This window comes from Galleria mellonella, unplaced genomic scaffold (genome assembly GCF_026898425.1).
Source record: "Galleria mellonella isolate WM207_F2 unplaced genomic scaffold, CSIRO_AGI_GalMel_v1 utg36, whole genome shotgun sequence".
NCBI lineage: Eukaryota > Metazoa > Arthropoda > Insecta > Lepidoptera > Pyralidae > Galleria > Galleria mellonella.
This window is the reverse complement of record NW_026442086.1, coordinates 5,397,259-5,410,030: the sequence shown is the minus strand read 5'-3', so window position 1 is coordinate 5,410,030 and position 12,772 is coordinate 5,397,259. Positions and strand designations below refer to the sequence as shown.

The window sequence follows — 12,772 nt, the reverse complement described above, 5'->3', positions numbered from 1 at the left end:
TTTTACTTGTGCTACATGACATCGTTTCTTGCAAAATTTCATGATTTTACATCAACGGGATGTACCCTATATATACAATTTTGATTCCCTTTGCAAATGTCAAAATATGCGAAATAAATGGAACAAAAACGGCCGTATTTTTCGATCGCGTCGATTTAGAAGCTTGATTTTTTCACTGCTTTAAGAGATTGCAGATCTGAGTATATGATATTAATTTTAACTTGACACCACGTGTTCCTAAGAAAAAGGGTCTTGACGAACGGACGGATACGAAGTGATCCTATACGGATTCCGTTTTTTTTGGATGTACGGAACCATAAAAATAACCTAACCTACCTTAAAATCTTTCTAAAATTTATTCTAAACTTTTAACTTAAACTGAAACTGAATAGATCTCAAAATGTTAAATACATTTTGAGGCAGTACTTATACCTACCTACCACGATTAAAACTCCCATTGGTAACCAATTACTAACATAATTATGCATTCTTATATAACACTGTATTGTTTTCCCATATTTCTGGGCTTTTCTAACGGCAAACTCGTAAATTGAGTAGGAAAATAAAATCATATAATAAAAGGAAATCGTATCATTCAATTGAGTCACCTTAAGAAGAGCACACACTACTGATCGTACCAATATGCTTGGTTATCAGATTTATATATTTTGTGTTCTATTGTGTATTGTAAAATGTGATAAAATCGTCTGTGATAATCAGATTCTAACAGATTTCAACAACAATGTAATTCATAAAGAAGAATATTGTGCTAAAGCACCATGTATCATAACTCCTTGTGATACAGGTGAAGTGATAGTGGAAACACTAGACCACAAATTTATATGCAAAAGTGTAAATGAAAATTTGCCAGATATTATCAAAACTGAACTTTGGCGGCTACAAACTGTATATAAATTTGTATATAAGCTAGATAAAACTGACATGAGCTTTGATGATTTTCGTTTAATTCAATTTAAAGATCCGACAATGTATTCGGATGACTGCGGTGGTAATTGGATGGAAATTGGTAACCTGACTACGTCGTATTTTTTAAAGGTAAGATTTTTTATTATCTTTACTAGAATCGGAGATAATCCTATTAATATAATAAATGCTAAAGTTTGTAGCGATAAATGGATGGATGGATAGATGGATAGTTGTTGAACTGAACGGATTAAATGAAATTTGATACATCAAATAAGTTATACCTGAACTTAGCACATAGAAAACTTACTGATTCATGCAAGCGAAGCCGCAGGACCACCTAGTAATATAATAATAAGAAGTGCTGTACAATCACACCAATCGGTTGATCCTTAGACCCTGTGTTATGAGGTACCTGACAATTTGAGGGTCCATCCAGATCACTCAGACTTAGGTCTGAATAAAAAAAAATGTTTCCTTAATCAGCCCGACCAATAAATAGAATATTACAAGATTTCTTGCTTCATAATTGAATTTTACCTCAACCCAGCATTTTTATAACAGATCAAAATCAAAGTAGCATTATATTCATATTAAGAATGATATTTTTTTAATCTCTATGATCTAAGAACATGATAACTGCTTACTATCAAACAAGTTCTATGCTGGATTGTCACTTACGTACAAAAAAGGAATATGGAAGAATTGATATACTACATATTGGAATAGGTTCCAAAATATGAGACCCAATATCTTACTTGACAACACTTTCTTGATTTTTGAAAATACCCAAAAGACGTATTGAGTTCTCCAAGTATGAAGCCAAGGAAATTCCTTTTAGTTTTGATACATATAAAGGATGTACTGCTTTTACTATTTTATCAAGAATTGAAGTTAGTTTTAGCAACTGAACTCGTTACTTCATTCAGGTAGATTTTACGTCTTCTTTCTAAACGAAGGCATATAAATCTGTTGGAAGATGTATTTTCATTACTCCACCGCAATTTTCATACTATCTGAGTGAGAAACATAAGGATGAAAGATATTTATCTAAAAGACCCAAAATACATCGAGAAGAGTGAATATAGTCAACGATTAATACAAATTCCAAATTTGTTTTAAGGATGGTGCTCTGTTGTTAGATAACCGTGTTAAAGGAGACCCGTTTCATGTGCGCGTCCTAAAGGAGTACATAGTAATGTTCGTACTCAAAGAGACAGAAGGTGGCTTCACTGGACCACATCTGTATATTAAAGTCTTGAGACAAGACGATCAAACAATTACGCGGATTAATTCCGTGCTGTTCATAGGAGTAGGTGAGTTTAGCTAAATTTATAGATAACCTAATGCACATATATAATACAACCGTGTGATTCTGGCATAAAATGGTCATCCTTTTAACATTAATGGATGATAAGGTGAAATGAGAGAGAGAGGCGAGAGAGGTGAGAGATGAGGAGTATTAGAACAAATATTAACTAATTCGCTTACCAACAAGCAGTTTTAAATATCTATTTAGACGCAGTACACATTAAATTAATATTTTTCAACAGTTATCTTCATAATTTAATATTGTGTTCAACAAAAAAAAAAAAACCTGACTTTTGTGGCAAAACCAATTATTTTCATTTAAAATCTAAAGTACTGTATCGATTTTGATAAATTCACTGTCATACCCCACTCTTCAAACTGAAACACAGCCATGAAAACACAACTGCTTCACGGTAGAAACACGAATGGGACAGAGGTGTTCAAGCAAACGACTTTTGTACAAAGTCTTCCTCTGGTTCTCTACATTCAGGTATGTTGAACATTATCCAATGTTTTATAAACATTACAATTTGGTTTTACGCATGTTTATTAAATTTTTCTAGGTATGGTGATATCCAGTGTTTTCTTAGTGTTGACATTAATTATATATAGAATGGCGAATAAGAAACAAGGTCTTGAAATCTGGCAATACAATGCCTTTTTAGCGAGCCTTACAGTTGCTGTATTGACTAGAGCGTCGATATCATTGGGCATTTGGACAGGAACTATTGGATGTACAAGCTGTTTGTTATTAAGTAAGTATAATTGCCGTATGGTCCCAGCATAGAATGGGCTACGCATTCCTTTCCCGAGGGTGTCGTAAGAGGGGACTAAGGGAATTCAATTTTTGAGGGATGTGCAGCAGCGTCCTTTTTATAACATTACCAAAACCATGCGATTGTCAATTCGCCTGCCAAGCATGGCAACTACAGGAAAAACACCCCAATAGGGGGAAGCCTATGTTCAGCAGTGGACAATTAACAGTTGATATAATATTATTATTATTAAAAAACTAGCGGTTCGCCCCGGCCGCTAATTGATATTTCATATTAGCTTTAAAAAGCTAATTTTTGATACCTTCTGTTCATCATAAGAACTACTAACCGTCCGCTACTGAACATAAGCTTCCCACGTAAGGGGTAGTAGTTGAGACGCTTGGTAGACGTATTGGCAATCGGAGTTAAGCTCTGGTGAAGTCTAAAGAGTGGCGCTTTTGCCCATTCCTCGACAATTTAGTTCTCTAAATCGCCTTTTATGACACCCACGGGATAAAAGGGATAGCTCATTCTATGCCAGGAGCACACAGCAACTAAATATGTATTGAATAACAAATGTAAATTAAACTAATATGTAATATTCTGTTTTAGGTCCACTACATAATGCTGCATCATTGAGCTGCCATATGTGGCTCAATACAATGATATACGATATTTGTGCTATTTATAAGTACGTATAATATATTTTATTATTAGGGATATATTGTGGTTTTACTACTATGAATCGGGATAAATAATTAATCTTGTAAACAGGGTAGAAGGGATAGGCTGGCCAAAATGAAAAAAATTTATTCAGATGAATGGTTTAAACCAGATGGCAGATTATTTTCCCACCGAAAATATATTAAGCCCTTACATGGGTTAACGATTCTTAGATTTGACGCCGCGCAATGTATTTGAAATTTTAAGTCGTACAGTGCTCCACGTGACGAGGAATATCGACACCGCGCGGTCAACGGCGCTTCTTCGTAGGTAGTTTTCATACGCTTGTGGCGTTGACCTTACATACATACATACATATTGCATAGTATTTCACTATATTATATTATTGTTTCTTTATAGGACATAATATCATAGATTACATCATTTTAAATACAAAAAGAAGAAACAGGAAAAGAATATTAAATTTTCTGGAAAGAATTTTCACTAGTTTTCAGATCAGAATAATGGTCTGAAATTGTTGTTTCAGTTTTTGCCAACCTGTCCCTTACACCCTGTGTAGTTTATCGTATTTGTAAATTAAATTCAAATCTGTTCAGCCAAACATCTAAACATACATTTACACTTTAATTTCATACACTATGATTTGATGAGTCACTAATACTCGCTCACGATCATTTAAAATCATTACCCTCCCTTTATCGGCATTCGGTTTAAATATTATCTATCTAACATTATTGCACCTAATGCTTATGTACCTTTTTATGCAATTAGAATGCCAAACAAGCTAACGGCTCATCTGATGGAAAGTGGTAACCGCCTCCTTCAGACATGAACAGAACCATAACAGATTTTGTTTATGCAACTTAGAATGGAAAACAATCTGACGGCCGACCTGATGGAAAGTGGTAACTATAGCCTATAGATATGTACCATGCATATAACAGAGTATATTGTTTCGCCCCATGCGTTGTCATTCCTGAGGACTCATGTGTACCTTGTAAATTCACTGCCATATCCCACCCTTGAAACCAAAACACAGCCATGCAAACACAACTGCTACACGGTAAAGATACGAATGGGACAGAGGTGCCCAAGCAGACGACTTTTGTACAAAGTCCTCCTCTTCTCTATTCAAATAAAAGTATACCAATTCATTCATTTCTCACCACTAATACAAACATCGTTTCAGGTCTCTTGGTGGACGCGTTATGGCATACCCTATGGGTATGATGTACAGCGTCATCTGCTGTACTCTGTACGCATGCGTAGTACCTTCGCTGGTAGTGTCCGTAGAACTAGTACTTGATTGCGTGCATTTGAATTATTTCTCTAAACCTATGTTCCTCGACTGCGCTGTTACTCGTAAGTACTTATATAATTTTTTATCGTCTTCACTAGGTTTTAACCTGTCCCTTTAGATAGAGCACAAATGAATCTATCAGTAGAATCGCATCGGTCAACGCTCAGATAAGAAAAAACAAGACAGCGCATGCCTCCATCTCATACTTTCCGTCTCGATTCTCTAGCGATAACGATCCTATCAATAGATTTGTTTAAACTTTTTCTAGAGAACTTTGCTTTGAATTAGCTGTTGTTAATCCAAAGCCAAGCCGTCTAGACAAAGTTTTCGTGTATTCGACAAAATGAATGGGCATTAATAATTAAGTTTCATCGTAAGAATTTATTTACTCCTCTTTTGATCCCATAGTAATTGTCATATTTGAAGACTGTATATTAAAAAAAGTTTGAAATAAAATTTTATTTAAAAAAAAAAGGTTGTTTAAACAAGTTACAGTACTAATATTAATATTATAATTGTAAATGGGTACAGTAGTTGTGGGTTGTGGTTTCAGAACTAGTCCTAAATAGCTCCTAAATAGGTTAACATAATAACCTGTATAAAGGGCCAGTCCCAGCCCCTTTAGTATCATGGGAAAATTAAGACAATGTAAAAAAATATTAAGTCAAATCACGAATAATTTCAATTCCTAGAGCTTCAAAGATACAAAATTAGTAACAATCCCCTAAATGCTTGTATTCTAGATAGAAGGGTAAAATATTTTTGTAAAATTATTTTATGGTACAGTGATGGACCTGTTGCTTTGTGTACATGAGATTCCGGGTTCGATTCTCGGTCGGTCCAATTGAGAAAACGAACTAATTCGGGTCTGTGCATCCTGGGTTGTGCACCTAGATGTGCATTGCCTACAGTTTCTCATAACACTATCCTATCTTGAGGATCATATCCTAGCTTGGGGACCAAGTAATTGGTGTGATAGTTTGGCACTTATTTTAAATTGCTAGGTACTCTGACTAAAGATTTTAATGGTCCACTGCTGAACATAGGCCTCTACTTAAGGGTTTTGCTGGTAGTTGCCATGCTTGGCAGGCAGATTGGTAACCGCAGTTAAGCTTTGGAAATGTTTCAAAAGAGAAGCTGCTGTCCATCTCTCGCCCTCCCTTAGTCGTCTCTTACGACACCCACGGGAAAGAATGGGGAGGCCTATTCTATACCGGGACCACACGGGAATATATTTATACTAAAGTATATATTGCAATAATTACTTATCATTAAGTAGGCTATATATATTTGTTATATAAGAAAATACCATCAAATAACATTTAAAACATGTTTTTAGCTAAATCGAAGTTACTATATCAATTGCTGCCGAACTCCATGGCTCTTGGAATCAGCTTGATTCTCACAATATTTACTGTTAAATACAAGAGAAAAGCTGAAGCTGCACTGTCTTTTTTGCATCTACACGAGGTTAAACTATACAAGAAGAACAAAAAGCGGTAATCAAGTTTTTCATCAGCATTTTCATATCATATTTTTTAAATAGGTATATACATATATGTACTTATTCAGTGTCTTTTTTGTGTCATTTTTCCCTTTAAACTTAACCTTGCTTGAGTCATAGATTGTTTTTATTGCTTTTCTAATACAGTTAATTATTTCTTATACGTAGTAATATTTTGTGTACTTATTGTATGTATATATTTTTATTTACTATGTGTATGTTTATATTAGTCTAATTATATGGTTATATTATATGAATATGGCCATGTGGTTCTGTCATAGAATAGGCCACCACTTCCTTTCTTGTGGATGTTGTAAGAGGCGACTAAGGGAGGGCGAGGGATGGGCAGCAGCGTCCCTCTTAAACATCTCTAAAGCCTGACTGTGGTTGCCAATCCGTCTGCCAAGCGTAACAACTACTGGCAACTTTGGGATTGCCAGTAGTTGCTACGTTCAGCAGTGGACAATTAAGGGCTGACATGATGATGATGTATATATGAATATATTAAGTATTACTTTGTATTTCCTCAATTCATGAATGGACTGTCTACTTATTTTTCTGTTTGTTCACTGTTTTTTTTTTATACAACTTAGAATGGCAAACAAGCTGACGGCCCACCTGATGGAAAGTGGTAACCGTCGCCTTTAGACATGAGCAGTGCCATGGATATAACAGAGTATACTGTTATTTTCATGGTACTGTACATGGTACGCCCATGATACCCCCCATGCGTTACCATTCCTGAGGACTCAGGTGTTATTCCTCTGTACCCAGTAAATTCACGCCATATCCCACCCTTCAAACCGAAACACAGCTATGCAAACACAACTGCTTCACGGTTGAAACACGAATGGAACAGAGGTACCCAAGCAATCGACTTTTGTACACGCGTTGACAGTCTCTCTCTGGTAATATGTATATATGTATATCTAAATATGTATGTATGTATGTATGTAGTAATATATTGTATCTTAATTTTCAGAATGATTGTTTGTTGCTCCATAATGATGGTGTTGTTAGGGAATTCATTATGTGAAATTATAGTCAATGGTATTGCAAGGATATCTTCATGGCTTGAAATTGTACTTAATACGTACATCGCATATATGGGGCTGATCATCACGATTATTTTCATTACTACAAATAAAACAATGTTGACATATTGTATGAAGTAAGTTACAATGTTTCTTTTTTATACGTAATTTAAGATGCCAAGTGGTCCCAGCATAGAATGGGCCGTCTCTTTCTTTCTCCTGGGTATCCGTAAGAGGTCATCGACTATTGGTCAAGGGATGGGCAGCAGTGTTCCTCTTAAAACATCACCAAAGCCTTATTGCGGTTGTCAACCCTAGGCAGGTTTAAACATGGCAACTACTAGCAGAACCTCTTATGGGGAAGGCTTATGTTCAGCAGTGGATAGTAACGGCTGACATCTTTATGATGATGATGATGAATGTGGTCTTTAGACTATATACATGTTCAAACACAGCCATGCAAATAACAATACGTTAGTGTACCACATTTTATCAATAAATTTTAATTCATTTTACTGTTTCACAACACGAGTGGGACAATAGTGTCCAATTCTGAATAAGCTGGTGTAATAGTTCCGTTTTACTTCTTCTCCTTTCTTATTTTTCTTGACCGAAATTGTAAATTGAGCTTTTTTTCAAATCAGATTCTGTACATCATGCCGTAACTCTTCATGGAGGACTACAAATAGTGTATCATCCATTAATTCGCTGAAGAAATGCGAAGAAATAGATATTGGCATACCCCAAGAAAATCGAAATAGGTAAGGATCTTAACTGATAGAAATAAACCAGTTCCACAAATAAAACAGACCAAAATAATTTATTTAAATTTAAAACATCTTATAGTTTACTTTTAAAATCGATATAAATTGTATAATGCCACAATTGAAGTAATTTTTTGAGAAAGATAACTTTAAGCTATATTGGGATGACAATGGAATGGTAATCCTAACAACGCTATTGATATACGCTAGCATAACCTCGCCATTCACAATATACTAAAGAAAAACTATCTTCCGAAATGATAATTCGAATTCGTGCAAGCAAAGCCGCGGGCGGTTGTTAATGTCTAAGTAAAAATAAGGCATTTACATTATTTTTGGCATTATTAATATATATAATGGTACAAATAAATAATCTATCTATCAATCTATCGCACACAAATAATACTTTAAGTTTAAAAACATATTTTAGATGACAGGTTTTTCCTAAAGACTACAGTATGGAGTTTTTTAAAAAGGCTGTACTAAGGTTTCTCCAGGGTCGGCAACGCGCATGTGATAGTTTACCATCAGACGAGCTGTATGCCTGTTTACTACCTTCCTCGTATAAAAAAATGCACAGAAAATTGTTGTCTTTACCATGAAATCCTCGGATTCTGAAAAACTTTAAATGAAACCGACATTAATAAAATCTACTTGACATTTATTAGGAAATATTTTTTAAACGTCTGTTTAGTAGTTTTTGCGTGAAAGAATAACAAACATCCAGCTATACATATCGTTCGAAACTTTCGTATTTATCATTTTAATATGATTTATTTATTTCTTACAGGTATAGCAAGAATATTTCGTTTTATTTTGAGACGATAGTTGCAAGAGATGATACTACACACCCCGCCACCGATCTTCGAAACCAAATTTGACATTATCTTTTTTAATAATAATAATAATAAATAATAAATTTATTGCCATTCTTCACAGAAATTATAATGTACATATATTAATTAATAAATATATTGTGCAGTATTCGTATGCGCCTGGCAATAGGTACAAACTCAGCTTTTGCTGGATTGATGTTCGTTCAGCGCTGATTTTCAGTTTGCACCTACACGGGGCACCGTTTCATTATCAAATATTTATATATATTGATGTAGATATTACACAAAAAGTAAAAGAAAAAATAAAAACTCAAATAAATAAATATAAAAACAATGAATAAAAGAAAAAAAAAAACAGAACAAGAATCCAGTGTACCAACAAATCAATGACAAGAAAAATCCCTAAAAAGTGATATACATGTTAACTTACTGACTGTGACAGAGTTATTTTTTTATACAACTTAGAATGGCAAACAAGCTGACGGTCCACCTGATAGAAAGTGGTAACCGTCGCCTATAGACATGAGCAGTACCATGGACATAACAGAGTATACTGTGTCGAGTTAATTTTTGATAATAAAGAAAGAATGAGATACTTTAGTTATATTTTAAAAGATTTTACGGGAAGATGTTATTAATTCCTTCCATAATTTTTGTGGTGTTCAGGGTTTCTATAGACGTCGGCAGTAGGGTATAAAGAGGTGCACTTGTTCCCCCTGTTAGGAAAGAAAATACAGGTTTGTTATAAAACATAATTGTACAAATTATCTGTCCTTATTAAAATTATAAATGTGAAAATGAATTTGTTTACTTTAAGTACCTTAACGGCTTAACCAATTATTATGAAATTTGGTTCACAAAATTTCTACTATATGGAATGAAAAAGGAGGCTATTTTTTATCGCGGTCAGTAAATATATCCCGGTTACGCAGACGAAATTGTGGGTAAAAGCTCGTATTTTATATTTTATTAGTTACTTCTATAGTATGTAGAAAGGGATAGCTAATTCTTTGCCATGTGATTCCGACATAGAATGGCCACCCTTTCTTTCCTGTGGGTGTAAGAGGCGACTAAGTCAATTTAATGGTTGAGAGATGAGTAGCAGTGTCACTCTTAAAACATCGCCAAAGCTTAACTACAATTGCCAACCCGTCTGCTAAATGTGGCAACTACTGGCAAAACTCCCTAAAAAGTAAAAATAATTTTATGGTTCTTATAGAAAAAATAGAATTTTAATTTTCTAGGGTGACGTATCGATTCGCTGGAATCTATATGTCATGTCTAGTTCATATTACGTTTGAAACAGTGGCATATCAAAAATATCTATGTATAAGGTAATTTAATAAAAGTCAGAGAATCTTAAGTCTTAATCGTCTTAAATAAACATTTATCGAAAATCAAACTTCAAAATAAGTCAATGGTGGTGGTCTCGAAAGACCACCCAGAATATTTGTAGGCATATAGAGATATAAATAAGCGATACTTTAAAATTAATCTCCCTTATTCCAATTATTCGGAATTTAGCATTATTTTAGTTTTTGTAGTATTCATCGATAGCCAACCCTACTTTATCACTTTCATACACCAATTTCATACAACTCTAGAGGAGGCTGAACTGGACTGGAATATGCTGGACAGTAAGACAATCATCACGTACTGGTGTCAAATAAATAATAAAATGATTGTAATTACATTTTAATAAAGAAAGTTAAATAAAGGCTATTATTTATATTTTATTTTATTATTATTCCAATAATTTGGTATCAGTATATTATATTTTATGCATATTACTTAAGGTTTTGGCTTTAAGACCGGTAGTCTGCCTGACGTTATCCCTCTCTGAGAATATGTTTGTTGGTGGTATTCGCGCCAAATACGAGTATGGTGTATAGGAAAGGATTGAGGAAAATGGAAATTTATGAGGACAAGGAAATGAGAAAGTGATAATTCAAAATACTAATAATAATAATAAACTTATTATTGATATTTTACAATATAAATATAGACTTTAAGGCAAACCGCAGGAAAATATTTGACATCAATACCACCTACTATATGTGTTGATATAAAATTTTATTAAAAATTAAAAATATTAGTTTACGTAAATATAAATTAACTATTCGTCATCTTATTAGCCTTTAACTGTCCACTGCTGAACATAAGCCTCCCTCTAGATGGGGTTTTCCAGTAGTTGCCATGTTTGGCATGCGAACTGGCAACCGTAGTTAGGCTAAAGAATTGTTTTAAGAGGGACGCTGCTGCCTATTCCTCGCGTGCATTAGTCACCTTTTACGCCACCACTGGAAAGGAAGGGGTGGCCTATTCTATGCCGGGACCACACGGGAAAATTAACTTTTAAACCCAAACAATTAGCACAAGCCATATAATTATTTTATAATATAAATATTAACTTTAGGACAAATCACAAGAAAATATATGACCTCGATACCACCCACTGTGTGTTGATATTAAAATTTATAATAAATTAATAACATTATCATATGTAAATATAAATTAAATATTAAACCAAAATATGTGGTTAAAGTTAATTAAATATATAGTTTTATATCTTGAATATAGGTTATATAGTTGTATAAGTAAATAATCGAAACAAACTCAAGATATTTTTTTAAAGACAAAATTAAATTACTAGTGTAGGTACTTTAAATTCAGTTAAGATTGATTTTTTCAACCGACTTCAAAATGAATGAGGTTCTTAGTTTAGTTGAATTATTTTTATGTTTGTTACCTCATAACTCCGTTAGTTAGTTCTAAAGCGATATGTATTTTTTTTTTGTTTAAAAGAATAAACTTACAGCTTGGTCCTATAGAAATTTTATGAAATTCGACTTATTAGTTTATGTTTTAATTCAACATAACTGGTTTTTTTTTTCACAATTGCATTCACATCTTTAATTATTGTAAAACAAACAATTTTAATTACGCGTAATTCCATAATGTATTTTATATGCCATATTCTGTTCATGATAATGACCGACGGTTACCACACTCCATCAGGTGCATTCTTATTTATATTCCATTTTTTTTCTTAAATAAAAAGAGAGACAGAAGTACTTCTCTGATAAAGTATCTCTATACATACTAAAAAAGTCAAATTTAGAACCTTATTGTGTTATAATTAATTGAGAAAATACATAAAACATGCAGCAAGAAAAATTAATAATTGAAAAAATATAATTACATCCGATATGCATTTACAAAAATCGAATAAGGAATGTTACGATGATTTGGCCATTTGGAGAGGATGGATGAAAGAAGGATTACGAAAGAGATTTATCGAGCAAGAGAGAGGTCATCCTAGATGAACGTATGTCGACCAAATACCCGTAACCGACAAGCGTGTATGAAAAGGTTGGTGAATGTGGAAGAAGCGAAAGAGGCTTATTTGAATCGAATCATTTGACATTCCATCTTTTCTGCCTACCCTATTGAGAGACAGGCGTGACAGATATGTATACAATTTGTCTATGCATTTACTAAGAAAGATTTTATATATAATATATTATTATATGATACGGGAGATATTAGATTCTGTGCTGGAAATGTGCTTTATACGATATATGCTTTGATTTGTAAATAAAATATTACGGATTTACTGATTTTCACGAAGTCTTAATGGCCTAATTTTAATTACATTAT

The 12,772-nt window shown here is 33.5% G+C and overlaps 1 protein-coding gene across 1 annotated transcript; it reads left to right on the top strand.

Moving 5' to 3' along the window:
• Positions 1-596: 596 nt before the first annotated feature.
• LOC116413126 (uncharacterized) lies at positions 597-11,496 on the top strand. The gene is made up of 9 exons (XM_052897473.1): positions 597-1,056; positions 2,048-2,240; positions 2,799-2,990; positions 3,603-3,681; positions 4,864-5,036; positions 6,314-6,473; positions 7,461-7,649; positions 8,157-8,273; positions 9,067-11,496. Exons 1-9 carry the CDS (start codon positions 643-645, stop codon positions 9,155-9,157), a joined length of 1,608 nt encoding a protein of 535 aa, XP_052753433.1. The 5' UTR covers positions 597-642; the 3' UTR covers positions 9,158-11,496.
• Positions 11,497-12,772: the final 1,276 nt, after the last annotated feature.